At 42.4% G+C, this 26,065-nt stretch overlaps 1 protein-coding gene across 11 annotated transcripts in view; it reads right to left on the reverse strand.

The window, feature by feature from the left end:
• Positions 1 to 26,065, reverse strand: part of RYR1 (ryanodine receptor 1) — a 1,215,008-nt gene that overhangs the window by 162,896 nt on the left and 1,026,047 nt on the right. For all 11 annotated transcript variants that reach the window (XM_086938669.1, XM_086938668.1, XM_086938662.1 and 8 more), the window contains one exon: positions 15,412 to 15,493. In XM_086938669.1, coding sequence (XP_086794795.1) covers positions 15,412 to 15,493 — 82 coding nt within the window. The remainder of the gene's footprint in view (positions 1 to 15,411; positions 15,494 to 26,065) is intronic.

Here is a 26,065-nt window from a genome sequence, read left to right on the forward strand (position 1 = left end):
TGGTAAAGACACAGAGAGTCCCAGGGAAGCCTCAGCAGCACACAGAAGATAGAGCCCCATCGTGTAGAGGATGCAGGCAGGACGTCGTTCTTGGGGCAGTGTAATGCTTGAGTCTAGGGCTTCTTGGAGCTTGAAGATCTTCAGTGAGGGGAGTCAACAAGCCTTGGAAACAGCAGACAGACACAGTACATGGGAATGTAGTTTAAGTCGGTTGGAGAGGGATTACAGTCTCCCAAGTTGAAGGGCAGACTGGTCAGGCCTCTGGGAAACCAATAAACCGCCACCTGAGTTGCATTGCCGGGGGAGGCCAGTGGGACAGCAGGATCAGCAAACCGGTCGTCGACATTGAGGTGCCTGGGGAATCAGGGAAGTGAATCCTTCACTGCAATAGAGATTCCTTCTTGCTTGGATGCATGCAGTCCTTGCTGTCTCGGAGAATGCATGGCCACTGAGTTACAGAAACTTAGAAGAGCACAGAGACGAAGTTGCAGCAAGAATCTTCCCACCAAAGAGCACTCTTGTTTTTGGACCTGGCTTGATCCAGCAGCAGAGTTCCAGTGTCTAACAGCAGAAGAGTCTTCAGACAGGTCTTACTGAATCTTGACAATGTCCAGGCTGAATCTAAGGACCCACCCTCACAGGAGCCCTTAAGTAACACTAAAATGGGGAAGGACATTTTCTGCAGTGACACACCTATCAGGACAAGTCAAGGATGCTACTCAGCTGGCCTAACCAGTCAGATGCTCCCAGGGGCCAAAATTCAAAATGGCAGACTCACGTGGCCACCTGGAGGAGCTTTGGGCACCTCCCTAGGGAGGAGCTGGATGGGGTAGACACTCCCCTGTCCTTTGTGAAGCTTTGCACTAGAGCAGGAGCTCTTAACTGGGCAAAACTGGTTTATGCAAAGAGAGGACCAAATGTTCCCTTCAATACAGTTTGGTGGTGCTCGGAAGCACCCCTAGCCTACCTAATTCTAAAGGAGAGGTGGCCACACCTCTCTTTTTCAGGAAATACATCACTCCTTCACAGGAAATCCTTTGTTCAGCTTACCCTGCCCGAATTAAACTTATCAGAAGAGGGGCAGAGGAGTATCCGGGATTGGCAACAGCATGAGCTGGCAGGCTGTAAGGCTACACAGGTAGGTATTGGGGGGCCCTCTAAGGAGCCCCGCAGTACATGGTATCATGCAATGAACCCTGGAGTCTGTATAGCTGCATGATTCTAAAGTGTTTAATACCAAAAACAACCAGGTTCAGGGCAGCAATTATGTAGTTGGACATCTCAACTTGCCAATGTCTACTACATACCTCAGAATGACTGCCCGATATTTACAAAGCCAGAGAATGGAGCCCGGAGTTTGTGGGGGTACCTTTGCTCATGCAGGGGTACCCACACACTTAGAACCATGCACGCTGCCCTTGGACTGAAAGGCCTACCTTAGGGGTGACTTATAGTTTTAAAGTGCTGTGACAGGAATATAAGGAAAACCTTAAATCTAAAGTGTGAGGTGCATGCACCATTTCACTCAGACTGTGATAGCAGCTCTGCAGACACAGCTTGCATGGACTCTCATGGGTGGCACAGTACATGCTGCAGCCCCTGGTAGACCCCTGAAGTACCAATGCCCTAGGTACCTCAGTACCATATACTAGGAACATATAGTTGTACCCCAGTATGCCAAATATTGGGTGTATAAAGTACTTACCAGCAAATTTTGATGAGAGAGCACTGCCACTGGCGTCCAGGGTAGCAGGGTCCCAGCGAACTACAATTAAAATACACTGACACCAGGCAAAAAGTGAGGATGTCTATGCCAGAAAGATACTACTTTCCTACACAGGCACCCTCTCAATAGCACCTTTGGCCATAAAGGCTTGCACTCCCTGCTGTAAGAAGGACACATGGTCCTCCAATCAGTTATTCCTGGGCCGGCTGTGGTCCACTAAGGGTACACTAAAAGGGTTTGGCAGGTGAAGCTGCGGGAGACAGTAGACTGACAGGCACACTGTGCTAATCGCAGGTGTCGGTGGTTGCCATGGCCTCACCCACAAAACTGCTAGGCACCTTCTGAGGCTGAAGTGGCTGTCGGTATGTGGTACATCTATAGACACCAAAAAAGGAACAATATGGTTGTTGAATCTGGTGAGGCAAGCAGATAAAACCAGGCAACGCCCTGTGGCCCTGCTCTCTTTGAAGCGGCCTAGAGAGGAATCTCCATTGTGCCCAAAAAGATGAGTCCTGTCAAAGGGTATAACCATAAGGGACGACTGGACATCGCACGAACAACCTGTTGACGAGAGCCAAACATGGAGATGAATGGCAACATTAGTGCCAATGGCACATCCAGTCCAGGCCACAACAAGTTGTAAATTTGACAACATTTCAGCTGTCCTGTATGGCTTGAATTGGGACAGGGCCAAGGTCTTTCAAAACACCTTGGAGGACTTGAGCAACTGAATCCCAGAGAGAGTGGGAATAGCGACCCAACAGGCAACTGGCACTGACCGACCTGAGAGTCCAACAAGTGGAAGAAAATACCCTCTTCCCAAAGGCCTCCACTCTCTTGGACTCCCTATCCAGAAGGGTAGTCTGAATGGCATTTGGGTTTGTCTGAATGGTGGAAGCCTGCACCACCAAAATCTCACAAGAAGGGGACTGAGACAAAAAGGCAGGTTCACTAGGGGAAGGTCAGTGGTGCCTTGCAATTTGATGATTGACTGGGGCCTAGAACAAGGTTTGGCACAGGCCCCTAGAGCGTAGCAGTTAGTGCCTCATTAAAATGCAGTTGCGGCTCAGTATTTGTTTTGACCACTAACTGGAGGTCAAGTAATTTGCCCGCCCTCCGCATGGCCACTGCAATAGAAGCAGTTTCTTCAGCAGCAGGAACTGGGGAGAAGACAAGATCAGAATCAGGTGAACCTTTTGACAAAACAATAATCCAAGAATACTCTAACCCAGCCTGTCCGTTCCTTCCAACACTACTCACACAATAAATTTATGGCCCTGGTCAAAGCAAGCAGGCCTGCCGGCAGCCCTTCTGACCCGTGTCCACCACAAACTTACAAGACAATTCTTTTACCAACCTCTGCTGCCACTCCAGTAAGAAAAATTATCAACGATTCCTTAATCACCGGAATATTTCTAGAAGAACTCAAAAAGTCATACATACGCCCTTTACTGAATAAAACAAACTTGGACCTGCTGAACCCTGTCAACTACAGACACATTATAAATGGACCTTTCCTGGGCAAACTGATAGAAAGAGCAGCGTTCGCCCAGATGTCACAATTCACTGAAGAGAATGACATATTTTCAGACTTCCCAACATGTTTCCGTCCAGGAAGAGGCACAGAATCTGCCCTCCTTGCCGACTGGGATGGCCTGAGGAACACGGTAGACCGCAACGGGGTGGCTGCGTTTCTCCTCTTGGACCTCTCGGCTGCCTTTGACACAGTTGACCATGACACTCCGAAACAAAGACACTATGAAGATGGCATAGAGGGGACTGCTCTAGACTGGATCGCGTTCCACCTTCAAAATAGAACTAATGTCATCCATACCCCACCTTTCTCATCCAAACCGTACTCTAAAAAAGCAGGGGTCCCTCAAGGCTCTATGATCTCGCCCATGCTTTTCAACATCTACATGAAGTCATTACCGGTACTGATCAATCAATTTCACCTAACGTGCAGTAACTATGCAGATGACACACAAATACTCCTTCAACAGGAATGCCACAAAGATATTGGAAACTCCCCAATTTTCAGTTGTCTCAGAGCTGTGGATCAGTGGATGACTTGGAGCCACCTTAAATTGAATGCTTCCAAAACGGAAATACTCTTATGTGGCGACTGGAAACATTATGACCCGCTTGCCGCCTGGCCTGATGAGCTAGTATCACCACCTAAAGTATAAAAGGAAGTAAGAAACCTCGGAATGACCATGGGCTCCAAGCTGTTGATGAATGCCCAAGTGGATAAACTAGCAAGATCAAGCTTTGCTACTATAAAAACGCTGCAACTAATTTTTCCTCATTTGCGACATCAACACAAGGTCCAAGCTACCATCTTCCTTGTTCTGTCCAAACTCGATTACACCAATAGCCTCTACCACGGATCACCTTTAACGACCATAAAAAGACTACAACAGATTCAGAACTCGGCTGCCAGACTACTCTTGCATATCAAACCGCGAGACCACATCTCACCTGCCTTGAAAGCCCCGCATTGTTTACCGGCTGCCAGAAGATCCACGTTCAAGCTGCTTTGTATCACCCACAAAGCAAAACATGGAATGGGACTGCTCTTCATCGGATTTAAAATCACTAAACACAATCAACAAAGGAACCTCTGCTCCAAAATGGCACCTCACCTCAAAATCCCAAGATACAAGAAATAAAACATAGGGGGCACATCCTTCTCTGTTAAAGCAGCCAAACTATGGAACTCTTTACCCCCCAACATAAGATCCACGGACAGCCACCTTATCTTCAGAAAACGGCTCAAGAATTGGCTCTTCCCCACATAAGCACCACACGCAAACAGAAATTTACAGCATATCCCTCTGTATATAATCATTTATTTTTACAATAAACATGTACCTATCTTTGTGTATTTCTTTGTATAAACATGTAGAATAATGATGTAATATTTTTTTTAAGTACAATAAAACACGACAACCGGACTTTATCTGGTGCATCTATGGTCTGCATGTACTATTTCCATTGTGCATCTATGTACCTTCCATGTACTTGGACCTGTGTGTTTGTTACTCTCCTCCTGAAAAGCATTCCCAATGCACTACCCTATTTCTCATCCTGTACCTCTATCAATATCTTTAATCTACATATACCTACCTTCTTTATGCATCTATAAACTTTAAATGTACTTATGGATTTATCACGTTCTTCTAATTCAGCATATCCAATGCACTAACCTATTTCTCACCCTACACTTTTCTCAATATATCTCCTAACCCAACTTTCTGACTCATCTCAAAGTTCTTTCTACTACTCTTTCCAATGCACTACCCTATTTCTCACCCTATACATCTATCAATATATCCTCTACACCCACATTCTCGTTTATCCCAAACCCCATACCACTACTATGATCCCCAAAATAACCCTTTCTAGACTCCCTTACTCTACCCCTCCTTGCATTATCTTACACCTCTTTTACTATGCCGATCCCCAAAACAAACCTTTCTAAGCTCTTCCCTCTGACTCTTCCCCTCCACAACCCCTTTTTACTTATCCAAAATCCTCCTCCTACTGCAATAACCTAAAAATATATATATATATCAAAATCCTTCACTCTCCTATCCCTCCACTATCCTTTTTAATCAAAATATCAGACTAACAGGTTCACTTCTCAAATTTCATATTCCACTATACGAATTTATCACTAATCTTGTATGGGTCCCAGAGTAATGTGCTACTCGCCAAAAAAGCTCTTTAACACCTCTTCATCAGAGATAGGCAAGCATTATATGAATGCAAACCTTTTTCCCTCTTCTATCCCTCCACTACCTTTCTCTATCCAACTGAATAACACATCCACCACTCAAACTACTTTCATATTTCACTATACTAATTTTCAACACTAATCCTTTATGGGTTCCGGAATAGCGTGCTACTCGCCAATAAAGCGCTTCAACACCCCATCAGGGTTACAAGCGCTATATAAATGCAAACCTTATCCCTTTTCGACCCCTCCCCAATTCTTCTCAATCCAAAAACCTGACTAACATATCCACCACTCAAATTACTTTCATATTTCACTATACTAATTCAACACTAATCTTTATGGGTTCCAAAGTAGCGAGCTACTCACCAAAAAAAAAGCGCTTTAAACCCCATCAGGGGTAGCATGCGCTATATAAATACAAACCTCTTACCCTCTTCTATCCTGCTACTACCCTTCTCTATCCAAATAACTGAATAACATATCCACCATTCAAATTACTTCATATTTCACTATACTAATTTTTAACACTAATCCTTTTATGGGTTTCGGAGTACTGTGCTACTCGCCAGAAAAGCACTTTAACACCTCTTCTGGTTGTAACAATTGCTATATGAATGCAAACCTTTCTCCCCCTTCTATACCTAAGCTATCCTTCTCACTCCAAATAACTGACTAATATCCACCACTCAAATTACTTTCATATTTCACTATACTAATTCACCACCAATCCTTTATGGGTTTCCGGAGTAGCGTGCTACTCGCCAAAAAAAGAGCTTCAACAACACCCCATCAGGGGTAACAAGTGGTATATAAATACAAACCTTTTTTCCTCTTCTATCCTTCCGCTATCCTTCTGAATCCAAATAACTGACTAACCTATCCATCACTTTAATTACTTTCATATTTCACTATACTAATTCAACACTAAACCTTTAAGGGTCCCAAAGTAGCGTACTATTCGCCGAAAAAGCACTTTGATGCCTCATCAGGGGTAGAAAGCGCTATATAAATGCTATTACAATACAATTACAATACAATCTCAGAGAGAGAGAGCGAAACTCTGTTTATTTCGACCGTGGTCTTTAAACAATTAGATCGAAATGCATCACATCAATATCAAAACCATACAAAATTTATAAAATCAGGCTGTTACTCTCCATGCCGCTTTCTATATGTTATACAAAATTTAAAAATAAAAGGCATTCTATGGGTAGCACAGACATAAAAATGTTAAGAAGAATTTTAAAACACATGCTATACATAATAAAACTGGAAGATATTACATTAAAAATAGGCAATTTCGATATGTTTCTCATTACAGTACTATCCGATATCTTATAGGCTTGCAATCCCTCGTAACTTAGCTTTTACTTGTATCTATCAATATAGGTTCCTCAATTTGATTTATTTTGTTGTTCCTGTGCTATGCGATTCACCTTTTTCAGAAAGTTCCCAAGTGCAATTGCTATTTCCAGATTTTCCATTCCTATCAATAAGTTCGTCGCTTGTACACGTTGTCTTATGCCATATTTTATAAATAAAGGTCGTAAGAACCGTGTTCTCACTTCTAGACATGTCAAGCAGTCAAGTAGTATGTGCAGCATTTCATACTTGGCTCCCAGGCCACATTTACATATACCATCTGGATATAACATTTCTGCCTTAACTCTCCCTTCCATTAGCCAAGGGAAGGTGCCAATTCGGATTTTCAGTATCTCCCACCTTAATGCATAATTTGGCAGGGTTTCTAAGTATGGGTACCCAGTCTCGTTTTCCCATGATTCTATCATATTTACCACTGATTTTTTGTTTCTTAGATATCCTACATCCTGCCTTCTGGAGTACTCCCTTCCTTGTACTCTGAGTGCACTCTTCGTGAACTCTACATCTAGAGAATTTTGGTTTACTCCCACTATTAAATTCCCGATTATTTCCTTTATTTTTCTTTTTGCGTCTAGTGCCCATCTTAGGTTACTGTGGCGGATTTCTTCACTATACCAATGTGAGACCTTTTCCCCTACCCCCTGGGATTGGCGTTTCCAGAATCTTACCATCGCCAGTTTGGCCTGAGTATTCCATGCAATCATATCTGTTTCCAGTCTAATTGCCTGTATCATAGATGACTTAGGTAGTGACAATAATGTTTTCAGGGCTTTGCCTTTCGCCCGATCCCAGCCTCCCTTTTCGCTTAGAAGGAGCACTTCTGCACCATACAGTACTTGGGGCGGTATCATGGCCTCGTATGCTTTTAATATCCGTTTGTGTGACATATCCCCATAGTTTTTATTGAATTTTTTCAGGCCACAAATGGAGGAAGATGCTTTTGCGTTTTGGTGTGCAAAATGTATGTCCCATTTTAAGGAGGATTCAAACCAAAGACCAAGATATTTATATTCTTTTACCGTTTCTAATTTTATTTTATCTAGGTACCAGCTAAAATTCTTGGTCCCTTTTCTCTCTCTCAATACAATCTCAGAGATCATCATACCAGATTTCCTCCTGATAGGGTTGACCAATTTTATCCCTTGCATCATATTTGTTGTCGAAATCCATCCCAAACAATGAGTGTAGTGTGTGGGATCGGCCTTGTGGAAGTAAGGAGCTAAATGGCTCATATAGAGAAAGCTGTGTGTTCGCAAACTGATAGCAGCCTTGGTTGAGGTCGGTTGAGGTGCTGACTTGGAGTCAGAAAACATAGCGCATGCTTTGTTCTCTGGCATCGGCAAGTCGACATCAGCAACATTCCAGGAGCCAAAATAAATCATGGAGCCACAGTTTAAGTCGGAGTTGGTGCAGGAAGAGGCCCAGTGGTGGGTTAGGATGGTTCAACTAGTGTTGAGGGTGAACCATGCCTGAAGAAATGCATCTCTGCTCTTTGGAGCCCACAGGCATACCAGAGGGAGTCAGAAGAGATCTGAAGAGTCAGAACACAGAGTTGCAGAACCGGGTCCCTTGCTCACTTTGCCACTGGATTCAAGCTAGCCTGGCTGATGAGGGGTGTTACCGCGAAACTGGTCCCAGGATGCTTGTTTCTGGTCCAGGGAAGACCTGACTTGGCAGTACGGGCTGGATTGCTCTCATGAGGAACAGGGTCAAGACTGATTTGAATATGGTTGGGTCTGAAGTGGGTTGGCGAAGTGAGCTAAAGAACGATGATGGATTCAACCCAAATCTGTGACTGGGGGTGAGTGTCTGAAAGGTTTCAGCACTCCATCCATCATCTCCTTGTGTTTTCTATATATACCAAGTAAACATTCTCGATCAACTAGAGTTTGAGGAGGATTTTGGGGAGATCTTTCTGCCCCTGAAAAATGATATCAAGCATCCACCAGTCTGAATTTATGTCTTGCAATTTCACAATGTACATGAACAAAGTGGAATTAACCATGTCAACGTATAGCATCTGCTTTCAGTGCTTTGGTAAAAGCAAAATGCCTAACTGTAAAGACATGATTTATTTTTGGCGGTCAGGCCATCCTTTGCCATGGCAACTGAGATTTTTAAGTCCATAGCCCTGGTAGAGGTCCCTACTGCCAAATTTACAAATGTCTATTGGGCCAGCAAGCATTTAATGCATTGAATGGGGCTCCCGTAAAGGCGTTTTCTATCAATGCATTCTTACTTTGCCCTTTGGCTCTGTCAAACATGACTGAGCTGTAGTGCAAAGTTACAGTTTTTTTACTTCAAAAAACAAAACCTCAAAGAAGGAATTTGTTTTTTAATATGAAAAAAACAATGCCCCCCTCACCATGGGAGTTATCTCAAATGTCCAGGGAGGCTTTTTGCCGTTTTTACTGCCCCTTGCCTCTAGGGTTTTCCTATCAGGGACAGGCAGCGAAAACTGACCTGTATGTCTGCCCATCCAAATCAGCCCTTACTCTGTCAGTCCATCGGAAGGAAGTGTCTAACCATGGCGTGTTGGTAGGACTCAAAAACAACAGCAGTTCAGTTTGTTTCAGAAAAAAAGCATTTCAACAATGGTACTGATGCAAAGGGAGTTTTTTGTCTGTATGTCAGACCACTGTTTGTTTTACCAGTGCACATCTGCCACGCCTAACATAACAAACCTTGGCAAGTAAATCCTGTGACAATCACTCTGGCTACATGGCAAGCAGGAATACTAGAGATGCCAGAAATCACTCTCTAGCAGAATCACCTTAACTCCTATGTTTGTCTCTGTAGAGTCTAGCAGATGGAAATCCAGCAAGAGATCTCACCATCAAAAGCACCTCTAGATTTTTTCAACATTGAGGGCCATGGCATTGACTACAGGACTCTGGCTACTTGCTCACTGTCAAAAACTGGTTTGCCATCACCCAATTCAGTGTCAAAGCCAAAGCAAGCTAACCCTTCAATGTTAACAGACACCATAATGTTGAAACATACATTGATGGCAAAGAATTCAAGGACTGGTCACGACTGGGGTAAGGCCATACCCTGCGGGAGCAATTTAGTACCCCTGACTTGTCAGATTCTCATGTACAGACAATACTGAAGAAGGCTCTAAAAACCAAGCCCCTTTATACTTCTTATACATACGCCTAGAAGGGACCATACACCTAGACCGGCCTCCACTCCAACAAGAGATTGCACACCTCCACCATGACATAGTACTCCAGGTTGCTTCAAGGTCAGCATCTTCTTCATAAATGTTGTCATGATTGATTTGGAGATATTCACCAATCCTCACAGAATCTCATCCTGCAAAATCTTCTCTAATAGATGATATGAACAACTTTCATGGTGTGCTTATCAAAGGCGAAACGAAACTGAACAATCCTATGCCTGCTCCGCCAACTACCATCTCACTAACCCTTAAAACTGTTCACTAAACAAGTTTGTCAAATCCAATCTTATCCTTGGTAACAGATCTACTTGTACCTGCGATAGAACTGTACCTTAAATCTGCTCCAGTATACCTCCTGGAAAAACATAACTTTAGACCAAGAGTATGTGTTTCTAATAGCAATACAAAAAGCAAATGTTTGTTTACTCATATCTCAGCAATTGGCTGATCATGGCTTCCATTCTTAAACATGGGCCATAGCATTTCGACATACTTTTCACCACAGGAGCCACACGTCTATCAGTCAATAACAAATCCAGGCCAGTCCCTTCATTAGCTAGGGGTTGCTTTGACATTTCAAGTGCATGTTTGATCCTTTGGGTAACAGCCAATCTTCTATCCACCTCATGTACTATGATCTACAAAACACAGCTCATCCCTCAGCCAGACAGACATCATCCGTCCTGCACTGCATGGAATAATCCATTTTCCTGTTTCACAATGTCATCTTCATTTGATACCTTTATAGCAAGGCGAGAGACTCAGTGGTGCCAATTATCAGGCTAATGGGAAGTAACATTGACACTAATTCCAACAGCAATCCAACCCTTCCTGTGCTGGTTTTATCAAGACATTCCAAGCCAGACAATAGACACAGACCCCTCTCTGCTGAGTTGGAGAATCCATATGTGCTATCGTCTGATTCAAGGCAGAAGATCTCTGAAACAAATATCTCACTATGCCATATGTTAAACAACACAGTCCTTCAGGATATTTTCTGTGATTGTTTTTTTCCTTGTAAAGATATCTTTGTCTCCAGGTACAATCCACCAGGAACGAAGGAAAATGCTCTTTTGATGGACAGTGGCCTAGCCCCTGGTGGCTGCTAGGACTCTGACATGCATCAACGAGGAGAAATATTCCATTATAACATATTAATCATTTAATATAGGAATTTAAGCAATCAAATTCATTATACATTCGGTTTTACATTTCATTTCACTTTGTATCAATAATACAGAAATTACATTTGACATTTGTAACTACAATACATTTCCGTACATGACCCAATGCATTTCGGAACCTATTGTTCCTTCGTCAGGGGTTCTGTTGAAAAGAAAAAAATAAAGGGAATGTATTAACTTGATGCCATTGTATTTAGAAAAAAGAGGCGTTTAAAAAAACAACTCAATGTTTAAATGCTCATTATTAGTATGAACTGGTTATCTTACATTATGAAACTGTTACCCATAAGTTGCTCGAATGTTTAGTTCTTTGGTTCTTTGACTTTTTTCTGAAGAAGAACAGATCTTGGAATTTTTACGGGACTTCTACATATGAATATTCCAAACAGCTTTCAGCTCATGCAGGTGAGTTGCATAGAGTGTACAGCTCATGTTACTTCTTTTACTTTTTGAGCATTTTAAAATCCTAACAGGTCCCATTCATATCTCTAGGTTGCCATTACAATCTTCAAAACACCCGTTGTTACAGGAAAGCCCAAAACCATTGGGATATGACTATTTTAAACATATTTTGCAACTAGCGTTTAAACGCAGTATATCTCCATTTGTACGCAGATTCCAACAGTGCTGCATAAATGGCATTTCGCGTGTCCTAGCATATCAATACTTTTCAACTAGGTAAGATCCAACAATTCTTCTTGTAACTTCTAACTTATCACTAGGTCAACAAACAAAAAAACCTTTCCAGGTATCCTAATTAAGATAGTTGCAATCGAGCAACTTATGAGTAACAGTTTCATAATTTAAGTTAACCAGTTCATACTAATAATGAGCATTTAAACATTGAGTTGTTTTTCTAAACGCCTCTTTTTGCTAAATACAATGGCATCAAGTTAATACGTTCCCTTTATTTTTTTCTTTTCAACAGAACCCCTGAAGAAGGAACAATAGGTTCCGAAATGCATTGGGTCATGTACTGAAATGTATTGTAGTTACAAATGTCAAATGTAATTTCTGGATTATTCATACAAAGTGAAATGAAATGTAAAAATGAATGTATAATGAATTTGATTGCTTACATTCCTATATTACATGATTAAAATGTTATAATGGAATATTTCTCCTTGTTGATGCATGCCAAGAGTCCTAGCAGCCACCAGGGGCTAGGCCACTTTCAGATTTACATGAATGCTAGCAGGCATTAATCTGACATAGCACACATACCAGAATACTTAGTTAATTTTACATAAATCGAGTGCGATTCTCACACACATACATTCTTTTGATAGACAGGTCAGAAAAGCTTCCTTATGACTTTCCATCAACACCTTTTAAAGTCAATGATCAGCAAACGTTCATATTCCAAAGTCAGGAGGATCATCATAGCTCTGGAGTGGCAGAGGAATGGTAGTTTACTGACATATTACATCTGTAGGAGTAGAAACAGATAAGGCTGCTGTGCTGACCAAATCTTCCTCCAAGCTCACAGGCGAGATTGTACCCACTGACATTCTATCATTGCACTTGGATGCATGGGTCGTGCACTCATTCAATGTTAATATCTGAATGTGCCCTGTGATTGTATGAACATTTCAAAAGAAGCCAAGCCTCTATCCCTTGCCTCTGTCTTCAAGTTAAGAGATTCTGCATCTGGTATACATCGAGAAGAACACTGATCCCATCAGATGTCGCAAACAGCTGTACTCCTGTAATTATTCTACTTGGCCAAATCGGGGTTGCAGTTCCCTTCCCCAAAGGTACATCTTGCAGTCATTGCTGCTTACAGGAAAATGCCTTAACAAACCTCTTTCTTCCCCATCCTGGTCATTAAGTACTTCCTAGAATGCATTAAAAAAGGTTCATATCAGTCATGAGACCTTCCCTACTGATCCTTGTGAAACTAAGCAGTTCTTCCAAAGCTCATGAACCTCCCTCTTGACATTGTCCACAAGGCTTCTTTACAGTGTACCTCCCAGAGCGCTGCTTTCCTGGTACCTTAGCAGTTAGCAATATCCCAAGCCTTTACTCCCACGAGTACTACACTGCATCCAACGAAAACAAAGTGGTCATGAAGAGGCATCTAAGTTTTCTTTACTAGGTAGAGTCAGACTCTCAGATTAATCAGCCCACCTCACTTCTAGCTTTTTTCCAACAGCTAAGATATCTTTGCACAGCATAGCTGTTAGGAAAGTGCTTGGATTCTATCTACTCAAGGATGAAAATATATTTGAAAGACCAAACATCCATTGGACCTGTTTGAAGATTTTTCCACCTCAAAACAGTCCATTTCTAGGCAGAAAGTTCCTTTTACTTACTTCTTTGTTGTGAAAAAGCAAATACCACTCTAACATACAAATCTAGAGCTCATTCTACTAAAGGTAAAGTGACAACTATTGCTTGCTTAAAGAATACCTCCATAGAAGGTATTTCCAAAGGAGCTACCTGGAAACTAGCCCATACATTCACAAGGCCTTATTGTTTTGTGACAGATTCTAGGGCTGCTGCTCAACAAGGTCATGTGTCTCTTAGGCACCTCACCTGTAGTCCACATTCTCCTACAATAAAATGTCAATTCAAATCACAAGCAACCCTCCCTCATCCTAGTTGGAAGAAAAAAGAATATACTAGTGCTCTATCAGGATTTTAAGTCTCCGTACATAAAAAATACAGAATTTCCACTGGCAGAGAATTATGGGATACTGTTTGAATGTGCTTACTCAAAGGACCAGTGACACATTTTCACTATATGTGGACTGCAGCCTATCTGGCTAAATTGTCCTACTTTTTATGTTGAACCTAGCGGCAGCGCGCATGCGCTGCTCGCTCTGCGAGGCATGCGGTAGTAGAGTATGCTGTGAAAGCATCGCCCACTCTCCTCCCATATTTTTCATTGGCTGGTGTCATTGTCCTTGGTAAATGCTGGCTTCCAATTGATTATGAGGCTTATTAGTCCCTCCTTGTTACCGCCTTGTCACCATTTATTACCTCCCATGAGGACTGGATCTTTTACTTGTGGCGTTCTACGGTCTCCTTCATAAGTCGGTATGCACTTTTTTCTTTAATGATCTTCCCTATTCCACCCACGACATCCCAGCAGGCCCTCTGGTTTTACTAATATATATATTTAAGTTATTGCACGTTCGCTTTAACTTTAGCGGCCGTGCTTAATTATTTATTTACTTAATAACGCTGGCTGCTTTCGTAATGTATTTATTTTAATTATAGCGCATCCGCTTTAACTGAGTGGAAGAGCTTATTTATTTACTTTATTATTAGTGCAGGCTAGCTTTCATTAGGGCTGAGCAAGGGGCGGAGGACCACAACATTATATCATTTGTAGTATAATAGGACTTGGATTTAAGCACGTTCAAGCTATTGTCATTGTAAATGACAATGCCCTTTATTTATGTTTTTAAAAAACAAAAAATAAATAAAAGGCATTGTCATTTACAGTGCCAATAGCTCAAACTTGCGTAAATGCGAGATCTATTGCATTGCAAATGCTTCTTTCTTGTCCTTTGAAAAGGTTTAGCAAAAGGGTTTGTCTTGGCATCTTTATTAACCTAGTTTCTATTTTAAAGTGTAAATGGCTCCTTTGTTTAAAGAAAACAAAAGAAATGTGTACTTTATAGGCTGTTAAATACAATTTTGATTTACAAATGTTTTTCTCTGAAGAAAAGTAGTTATAATATGTATATTTTAAAAAGTACTTAGTCAAGACTATACAGTGCTTATTATTGCAATGGCAAGCCCCCCCTAAGCAGAACTAAGATTATAGGTAACTATCCTTTTACGTTTCAGTGTGTAAACGAGCTACTAAGGAAGATGCATGGTATGAGTAAAAAGAGGATATAAAGAAGGAATTCAAAGTGATGTTTTTGCATCAAAGGTTGCTGGTGTAAAGAAACAATACCTAGTAGCTTTTCGGGAGCTAAAATAATATAAAAATGCAAACACACTGTAGTAAGTTCAGCGCTTCCTTAGTAGGGTTTAGGTATGCATTAACTCAAGGAAGATATTTGGTACAAGAACAGGCAAGAAGCTAAGAGAACTCAGTAAACATGCATACAGAAGCTGAGAAGATTGAGTAAGTATGCATTCCCTCCTCTGCTGTTGCTTTCACTGGAACTCAGCAGGGTAGCTCTAGTGGGTTAACACTGGGTGCCCCCTTCCGCAGTTGCCAAGTGCTTACCTTCTAGCAGAGACAGCAGCATCACCACCATGTCCTTCTGCAGGTCCAGGAGCTCCTTCAGCAGGCCAATCTGACTGGAATCCTGTGAAACAGAGGCACACACACAAGCACAGGGCTCAGTCAACAACCAAAACTTCAGGTAGCACACCACCACTTGAGCTGCAAATCCTCAGTCAACATCTTATAAACTGAATGGGAAGGAAGAGGCAACTAGAGCTTTCTATATCAAGAACACTAGTTCTTTAGTTCACCAGCTGTAGAGCCCCGTGAACATTTCCTGTAGAGCAGATTGGAGGATGGAAAGGACGGCAACAAACCATCTGTGTTCGCCTCTCCATCACAGTGATGAAGTGCTTCAGTCCGAATCAAGGACACTACAATCAAACTGATCTTGAAACTTCTACCCTGCTCTAGAAGTACCATAATGTATATATGTGCTAACAGAGGAATATTTCTTGTTCATATAGGTTACAATCGGAACCACACATGCCATTACCATGCATGCCTTTACAATGTAGTCTTTAGAAGGCATGTGTCTTTACCATGTATGCCTTTACCATGAACGTTTTTACCATGCATGCCTTTACAACAAAAATATAAGTATTATAGAGGTAATTATAAACCCTGAATTACTATATATATCATGGGCTGCAAAGTCCTTATCTGCACAATCGTGGGTCCTGCTCATTCTTTTGGACACCCCACAGAGCACGAATTTTGAGGCGGCTGTCCGGCCGTCGGGCGAGCGCCACCCCAGAAGGATGGGGCCACGGAGTCCAGATGATACAGGCTCATGGTGGAGAACAGATTTTGGATTGATGTAGTGATACTCACTGGGGCTCATCACGAGCTTTACATTTTAGCAGAAAATACGTGGGACATTGATTTAAGTAGGACTGCAGATTCCAGCATGCAACGTGAGCCTCATTCAGAGTGGCCAATCAGGACCCACGGTAGTGCAGATAAGGACTTTGCAGCCCATCCTGCCCCCTTTTGTGACCGCAGCTGCCTTTGAGAAAGGGTGAACCTCGAAACTCGTCAGGCGGCGGTCCGCTGCGTGTTCAAATGCCGGTTTGTACAACTCTCACCAATAAAGCTTTCAAGTGGGGATAAAGCTGTCTGTGGCTCGAGCGCTGCTCATTCTTTTGGACACCCCACAGAGCACGAATTTTGAGGCGACTGTCCTGCCGTCGAGCGAGCGCCACCCCAGAAGGATGGGGCCACGGAGTCCAGATGATACGGGCTCATGGTGGAGCACAGACTTTGGATTGATGTAGTGATACTCACTGGGGCTCATCACGAGCTTTAAATTTTAGCAGAAAATATGTGGGAAATTGATTTAAGTAGGACTGCAGATTCCAGCATGCAACGTGAGCCTCATTCAGAGCGGTCAATCAGGACCCACAATAGTGCAGATAAGGACTTTGCTGCCCATCATGCCCCCTTTTGTGACCGCAGCTGCCTTTGACAAAGAGTGAACCTCGAAACGCGTCAGGTGGCGGTCCGCTGCGTGTTCAAATGCCGGTTTGTACAACTCTCACCAATAAAGCTTTCAAGTGGGGAAAAAGCTGTCTGTGGCGCTCTGCTCATTCTTTTGGACACCCCACAGAGCACGAATATATATATATATATATATATATATATATATATATATATATATATATATATATATATATATATATATATATATGGGATACGGTGAATCAAAGAAAAGTTTAGTGCATGGATGAAGCCTACACGCGTTTCGGCGAATGAGTCTGCCTTGCTCACTACATCTCTATATATATATATATATATATATATATATATTAACCCACAACCCCTAAACCCATACCCACACTAAACCCGAAAAATTCCCTTACCACCAAAAACCCACACCCACCATAAACCTTAAAATTACCTTTGCCACCCACAAATCCATCCCCACCCTAAAAATACCCTTGCCACCCAACGAACCATACCCAACCTAAACCCTAAACATACCCTTGCCATCCAAAAACCCTTACCCACCCTAAAAACGCCATTGCTATCCAAAAACACCCACTCACCATAAACTCTAACAAAGCCTTTGCCACCCAAAAACCCATACCTGTCCTAAGTCCTAAAAATACCTTGCCAACCAAAAACCCATACCCACCCTAAATCCTACAATTACCCTTGACAACCAAAAACCCATACCCACCTTAAGCCCTAAAAACGTTCTTGCCCTAACCCATACACATAAAATAATTCAGTTACCTGTGTAATACTTACATTTTGTTGTAAAGGAATGCGTGGTAAAGACATAGTCGTTGTACAAGTTTGAGCGGTAAAGGCATGCGTTGTAAAGACATGCATGGTCCCAGCTGCGTTGTAACGGCTGTTTCCCCTTACAATCTATAGATCAGTTAGGTGCTTGAGTGGGTTAAGTGCTTTTGAAAGATGTCAAACCCAAAGAGGTGGGAAACACAGACCACTATGCACCTACAGCTCTGTTACAGCACTGTCAGTGAAGGTTGAAGACTTCCTCCACCTGCACCACAACCCTGTATCGAAAAGTGCCACTTGCCACGAAAGGGCCTATATCTCCACATCCGTTATAACTATTTCAGCTAAGACTTCATTCACAACTAATAATTAGAAACATTGGTCATTTTTAGTGAGCCAAATACCTATCCATTTTAATCTAGTCCAAGACTGTCAAGGTTTTTGTCATACCCCATGAGGTAGGCCACCAAATGGTCAAATCTTTTAGTGAATAATAAATCTATAGTGTAATTGAACTAATACTCAGTTGTACACAATTGCTAGAGTAATCTTATCTCTCATACGAGTTTTAATAGGTCTGCAAGCCTTAGGTGAACCATGTAGTGATACCTTTTCTCACTGCTGATAGGAGACCATAAAGGCTCAAGTTTCATTGAATACTTTGGAAATTATGCTCTGCCATCTAATACTAAGAGATGCGGGCCTCCGTGTAATTCCACAACATCCTTAGAACCACCTCTAATGAGCATACGGACTTTAAGTCATACTTAAGAATGCAGAGATAATTAAAGGTGATGTTAGTACCAACCATCAGAACACACCATGTTAAGAGCAGATGAGATAGATGGTCAGGTGAGTCACTCACATAGCTCTGCTGATGGAAGTAAGACCCTTCTTCGGTTCCTTGCCCATTGCAGTAGTATGTGTGCCATGCTGCTGCAATGCTGCCATACATGGTGGGTTATAGCAAAAGCCATTGCTGAAAGCCAAGCAAGCAGAAGGCCCCAACTCTCAGTTATCCGGGTTCTCCCCTCCCTCACTCAACACCCAATTCTCCCTCCAGGTATGCAGCAAAGCAATTCATTTACATTCGCCCTTAACTCCATCCACCCTCCAACTAATGAGGATTACTTGCCCACACGAGGTTCAAAATCACACAGTCCAGTCTAGAAAACAAACTAGGTAACTTGAACACGCAAAATACTTAGGATAAATTATTTGTATTTACTAGTTCTACTTTTAAATATATCTTAAAAGTAATCACATAATGTATGCCATGTGCAAATATTTTACTTACTTAGGGTAAACTATACAAAAACATACTTCCGGAAGCTTCCCACTCTTACTCATCACAAAATTCAAAGTCACATGAAGGCCTATTACCAGCACAGTTGTCACCGATAACAATCTTGCTGTTGGACTCCCACTTTTTATGGAGAACTAACTCCATCTCATTTTCGTACCTCAAACCACGTGTTAATTCAGAGGAACCTTGATGTAAAACATTTTCAGCAATGCTATATGGAAAACTCTTCCTTTCAATAAAGCTGAATCTTTAGTGCCACCGAGAGCTGTTAAGCACCTACCTTGTAATTTTGTCCACATGTTTGTTAAATATGGAATGACAGAAGGCCCTCTCATACTGAACACAGGTAGCACTGCCATATTAATGGCGTTCAAATTAAAAGTAAAATGCAGCTATCCGTAGAGCTCTAGAGCCACATTGTAGGGTTTGAGCTCCTTTGTCAGGGTACTACATCGACATGTGATGACAGGGCAGGAGACGTTGTTGTCAAGAGAAGTGGTGCTTAGTTAAAGGGGCCTTGAGGGAATGATTGACTCTCAAAGAAACCTGCAGGCGTGGGTGACCTCAGGGGTACCAGGGCAGGGCCTTGGACTGAAAGAAGATATTTGCACAGAGCACAGCGGTCACAGCATTATTGGCAAAAGGCAATAGTGTAATCACGGAATCACTGGCTGCCCCGAACTGCCTAAAGACATTAATCTCGATTTAATAATAGTGCCATTCTGGGTGTAAGAATTCGAGAAAGACTATTAGAGAGCCTGCTACAAATAAATCCCTTAGCACACATAACATCACATTGACAACAGACCCTTACAACAGGAACTCCATCCATTGTACATATTTAATTGGAGTTCCCTCATGTTGTCAATGTGATGTTATGCTTTTTATTTCACTTTCACTAAGTCACAATACGCACCTACCCACTTACGTGAGCCCCTGAGTTTCAATGTGTATAAAAAACTAGATACTTACCTGTACACTATGGTTCTCCAGTATTATCTTTCGTAGATTCACATGCTTGTATCATCCCCGTCGTCATAGTTGGAGTCTCATGGTAACATAATGACTATAGCAGTATCATAGAGTAAAACACTGCATAGAAAGTCCCATAGGGGACCATAATATTTGGTTGCCAAACCTCCTCATTATTTAGACCAAAACTCAGCCAATCAGCTGCCAGCCCTGACATCACATTCCCCAGCAGAGCCATCATACCTCAGATTTCCAACCGCCTTTCGTGTGAGAAGGAGTCTCCCTGAGCTCTGCTCAGTTTTGTTCCTGTGAACTTAAGATTCAACACTGGAGAAATTAAAATAAACCATAAATGTTGCCCTACAACCCTGCTCCCTCTTTGATCAAGTGTCAAGCCTAAATTGAACGTACCCTCTCCCCACAGGGGCAGAAGTTATAGATACACAGTTTCTCACTCTGGACTTAGTAAGGCCAACCCTGAACCATTGTACTTCTTAAACACATTACAACCCCAGGTTCACATTTTGGGGTTCCCTTGTTCTCCTATACCATGTCATTAAAAGGGCATTGCCCTTGGACTATGGTATGTGAAATCTGCTGACGTAGTACCAGTATTTCTTGTTCTCCAGTTTGGCAAACAGGTCTATGGTTTACTGGCCACCCTTTCTAAAGATATATTCAGCTTGGTCCTGATGGAGTTCCCACTTGTGGCCATCTGGCAGTGCCTGAATGAGTCATCTGTCAGATCATTTTGGCATCCTAGAAGATGTTTGCACTGCAAGATCAACCTCACTGGTGGTGGTTCAGTATCATAGCATGTGTGCCTCTTCCGATAGAGAGCAGAACTCTGTTCCTTCTTGCTTTGAGATGTAGTACATCAAAATGGTGATGTCTGTACGGAACAACAGAGCTTGTTTCGCTAACCTAGGAAGAAACTAGTGGAGGTCTAGTGTGATGGCTCATAATTCCAGGATGTTCATGTCGCATTCCCTCTCAGCCTTTGACAAGATGCCCCTCATGGACAGCATTTGCTGTTCAAGATCAATCCTAGTTCTTGAAATAGAGTGATGCAGTTGGGTGTGGAGGCATGAGACTCTTCCTTTCAAAACAGCCTTGACAAGCCAGTCTTCCAAGCACAGATATACTTCATAACCTTGTCTCTGGAGGAAGGCAGCTATTGGTACTAGGGGCTTTATAAAAATAATATTAATAATAATACACCGAATTTCTAAAGCGCATGGTTACGCCCAAAGGCGTGTCCCAGCGCTGGAGACTGAGAGCCCAAAAAGCCAACTACCTAACAGTCCCACCTATTAACAGACACAAGAATGGTAGGCATTCTGACTACCCAACATGACCCTGTTCCAGAGGCGATTGATAGAGCCAAGTTTTTAAAGTCTTACGGAATACTATTTCCAATAGTTCCATCCTTAGCTAAAAAGGCTCCAGATCTTCGCTGCCAAAAAACCAATAGAGAAGCCGCTCATCCTGACTTTTCTCACCAAGAAACCACTGAAATGTTTGTCCCTGAAGACATGAGACTACGGCTTGAATGATGGCCTTTTTTAACCAGTGATGCCAAGTGTCGTGGGCCCCTGCCATTGAAAATTCTATGGCAGAAGCTCAAAGCTTTGAACAGGATTCTCTCTCTGAGTGGCAGTGCAAGGTGGCAAGGGCTGGACCTGCGTGTGTGTATCTAGGTGAATTCAACACTAGGGGTGCAGCCACATTGTGTAACTTCTGTAGTCTCCCTTTAGTTGCCCCAGGTAAAGGACATTGCAATAATCTAACTGTGCAATCACCAATGCCTGCACAATGGTTTTGCTAGCACTAACAGGTAGGAGGTCTATGATTTGAGGCACAGACTTCAGTCCAAACAGACATGCCCTAAATTGATCGTACTATCCACACATGAAAATCACAGGTTCTGCCTTTGATTTGGATGCATTAGGACATGAAACTACACTTTATGAAGATCCAAAGTGGTGAGGTACTCCCCTTCCTGAAGCATCAAAAGAATTTCCTTAAGGCTTACCATTAGGAATGGCTGTTTTTACAGGAATTTGTTCAATATTTGCAGTTCCAATACTGACCTCCACCGGTCTGATTTTTTCTTGACCATAAAGAATCGGGAGTGGAATCCTTGATTTCTTTGTTTCTTTGGGACCTTGTCTATAACTCATTTTAGAACAAGGAGAATACCTTGCTGTATCACCCTCAACTGCATTAGATGTACCTTTCTGGCTGGAAGGGTGAGTGTTTTTGTATAAACTATGACCTGTAGTTATTCTTTTCCAAGTGGGATCAAATGCCCCAGGTGGAAGCAGGAGGGGATGTAAGGTGGACGGAGGGTGAAAGTCAAGCTCTCTTCTGGTTGTCTTGGGAGCTTGGATAGAATGCTCTCCACTTCTTTGCTGATGTTCTGTGGTAGCCTTGTTGCTAACATCTTCCTGTGGAGGAGCATTGATTGAAGCCTGATCGCCTTAGTTGTCAGAAAGGTCTTCCTTTGCCTTCAATTTGGAAGAAGCCTCTTCCGTAGGCCTGAAGTCTCAATGTACCATGATAAGGAATGGAAGTGGTGTGTCTGAACTGCAAAGCTCTTAGGAAGCGTGATGTGTCTATGCCAGTCTTGATGTTGTGCAGGACTACATCTACAAGCTTTCCCAAAAAAGTTTGGCCATCAAAAATCATGTCCAAAGTTTTTGCCTGGACTATTGGATGAAAGGAGATTGATGAAGGTCATCCCTGTCTGCTCTGATGGCCGCTCTTGCTAGTGGATGGAAACCTCCACTAGAAATAGCCATTGCTGCATAACTGAAGGGCCGATGCATTTGCACTGTCCTTGCCTCTTCCCATTTGTCATCTGGGAAAGTGTTAGAGATGAAATGCCACGCCACATCTGGTAATTATATCATCCCAAGATGGCCCAGGCATTAGCAGATTTAATAAATGTTGCAGCCATAGAACTGACTCTACACCTCAAACTGTAAATGTGTCTGCTATCCCTGTCTAGAGGTGCAGAAACCAGAGTGGCAGGGTTTCTGGACTACACTACGCTGCTGCTTTGGACAACACGTCAAGCATGCTGGTGTGGATTCTAGTGTAACGTATTTCTTTTCCAAGAGGGATATGACTTCCTGAACTGTGGCTGGTGTATGTATTGGTTTGAGACCCTTGAAACATGAAATTCAGGATTCAGCTGGATGTTGCGGTTTTCCCAATGTGTTCCTTTGAAGTCATATAAAAAACATTGTTGCTCCCTGGAAGTCATGGAAAGATCAAACATTGTTACTGTTTTACTGTTCTCTCTATCAGATTGTCCTGCTTCCACTCTTAGGAGGGATGAAGTCCCCCTACTCATTTTGTCCATCATCCTCAGCATGCCCTTCCCCAAAAAGTTTTGTCTTCTTTTCCATATGTGACATACTGTCTGAACCAGACATGTTCTATCCCCCCAGGCGTTAGGTGTCAGTGGGATAGGGCACAGAACTGGATTTTGCATCATGGAAGCAACCATGTGTGGGGAGATAGGTCTCTCAGGAGGGAGGCCTGCAAAGGTCTGGGGCTGATAGGCATACTTGCTGGTATTCTTCATGTTCATAGAGTCCTCGTCTAATTCAGGAACAAAGTGTACATCCACCTGTGTAGAACAGTATACTATGTTTGACATGTGTTCCTGGTTGCTGCATAGTTTTCAAGATCTCAGTCAAGTAAGTGTACTACTTGGTGGGTAGAAATAATCAGCAGAAAGAAGGATGAAGGTTTGAAAAGAGTTCCTGTCATTCACAGAGTCATCGTTGACAGGGTTGTAGCTGAGATTGTATTTGTCATCAGGGTGGGCACCGCCACCATGGTAGAAATATTGTGGTTCTCAAAGAGGTCTCTATCAAAAGTCTAACCATCCAAGATGTCAATGATGGTGCTGTCATTGACAATGTCAACATCAATGAGGATCTTGTCTTTGAGAGTGCAGTCAAGAGTAACTTCTAGATTGTCCACAAAGGGGAACGGGCAATAGAATTCATCGGTGCCAGCGATGGAATGGTTGTGGATGATGGTGTCTTTCTTGTCAACAGCAGATCTTAGGTTTTCAAGGACTTAGGCGGCTTGTCTAACTGGATGTAAGAAGCACTGGATTGTCAGACAAAGTTTTGTGCAGGTTGTTCTTCAACCTTTGTTAGCGCCTTTTCTGAGGAGTGCTTTTGCTGATGGTTAGAAGAGGTAGCTGTGGGTGGTTTTTTTTTATATTTCAGCTGAGGAACCTCCATATGCTTCCTTTTTTTTGCATGCCTTCAAGGAAATCCATGGTTGAGCGCTTTTCATAGAATCTTCCCCAGAGGAGGGGGCATCCCCATTAGAAGGGCGGAATTCTGTTCTTTGACAGCAAATAAAGAGCCAACCTCCTTTCCCTATTCTTAAGTGTATTTCTTACATGTGTTGCAGCCATATGATTGGACTAAAGGAGAAAATGCCTTTATCATGAAGATCATCATTTTAAATGTTCCTTTGTATGCAATCCAAGCAAGACTTGAAGAGAGACAATTTCTCGTCTAGAGTGGCAGTTGGTTACATTTGCCATCCACCTGGGCAAGTACTGAGGTGAAAAGCATAAACATCCACTAAAAACAACTCACAGAGTGACGAAAGCTGAAGATAGGGCGTGCTGATGTCCAGGAAACACGAAGTCAATGCTGAAAGAGTAACCAATCTAAGGGAAAATATAGGTTACAGCAGAGCTCTTCTCAGGAACTTCCTCACACATGATGTGCAATAGAATTCTGAGCTATGGGGAAACATGGGGAGTAGGAGAGCGCTGTACTTTCAACTCATTTGCTGAAGTTCAAATGAGGTGGGTTTGCTACTAAGGAAGCACTTGTTCAGGCCTAACTGCATTTTAACACTATTTGCTGCTACTTAAACTTACCATGGATTTCCAGCCTGACTGCAAGGAATGATGCAAGCATGTGAATATATGAAAGATCCAATGCTGAAGAAATAGAGTTGTTAGTGGGGGAGGATGACAAGTGCTTTCACTCCTTCCCTGTCACCAGCAGGTCCTTTTTTTAAATGTAACTCTCCCAGTGATCAAAAGTGAGAGAAATACCAAGTGGGTAAACAGAGATTCACTCGGAAGCACAGAAGCAGGCTGACACTCAATGGTAGATGGACCTTGAACTCCAGAAGTCTTTAGGTGATAGGGCTTATGTGAAGTGAAGGAAGATGCTCGAAAAGGATGCCTTGAAGGCATCCTGCTCTCCTGACATCACAAATTGCATGGTGAATGGCATTTAGTGCATGAGAAAACCCCAACCCTACATTCCAAAAGTGGTTGTGGCTAATGTTGTCATTGGTGGGGATACAGATGCTTACATAAGTGCCTCTGAACTTAGCTGTTCGATGTGCTAGATTGAAAAGATGCATTAGAATACGATTCTAATATGGTGGATACCTATCAAGGACATTGATGGAATTCTACTGCTAAGCCTGAACACTGCACATTATTTAAACACATTAATAAAGCCCTTATCAGCATGTTTATTCTGACTCCAGCAAAGTATCTAAGGGCATCTGTGGATAGTATGACTGAACAAGTTGAAATGTATGAAGGAATCAGCAATTTAGTTGAATCAGCCTGCTCCTGAATAACTGTTTTAAAATGAAATCCCCAGCAGTAGTGCACAGTAATCCCACAGAGCTTGAGAAGGCCCTAAAATGTAGCTAAGGAAGGGTGATCCATGGGCAACTCATTGTTGAAGAAGGGGCCCCTAGGAAGGGGGGATGCCTTTTTATGACTTCTGCTGTAGGGCTGCAACGGGATTGCCTCTTCCTCAAACACCAAATAAGGTACCAAAATTGTGTGGGTTTCTGAGTAGAGAGTTTCTTAGTCTCAACAGAAGTAAATATTACTCTAGTTTTCTTGGTAATTTGGAAGTTGACTTAGAGGTTATGACTAGGGTATCTGAAATAATGTTAAAGATAAAACCAGAAGGCCACTGCTAATGAAGTCAGTATGACAGCATAAAGTAATACGTGTGATTACAGTAGAGGAAAATCTGCTTTTATCAGATCATTACTTCTGGCAACATCGGTCTCAGGTTGAATTGTTACAACGAAGCTTGAGTCAGATCA

Source organism: Lissotriton vulgaris, chromosome 9 (genome assembly GCF_964263255.1).
Source record: "Lissotriton vulgaris chromosome 9, aLisVul1.2, whole genome shotgun sequence".
NCBI classification, from domain to species: domain Eukaryota; kingdom Metazoa; phylum Chordata; class Amphibia; order Caudata; family Salamandridae; genus Lissotriton; species Lissotriton vulgaris.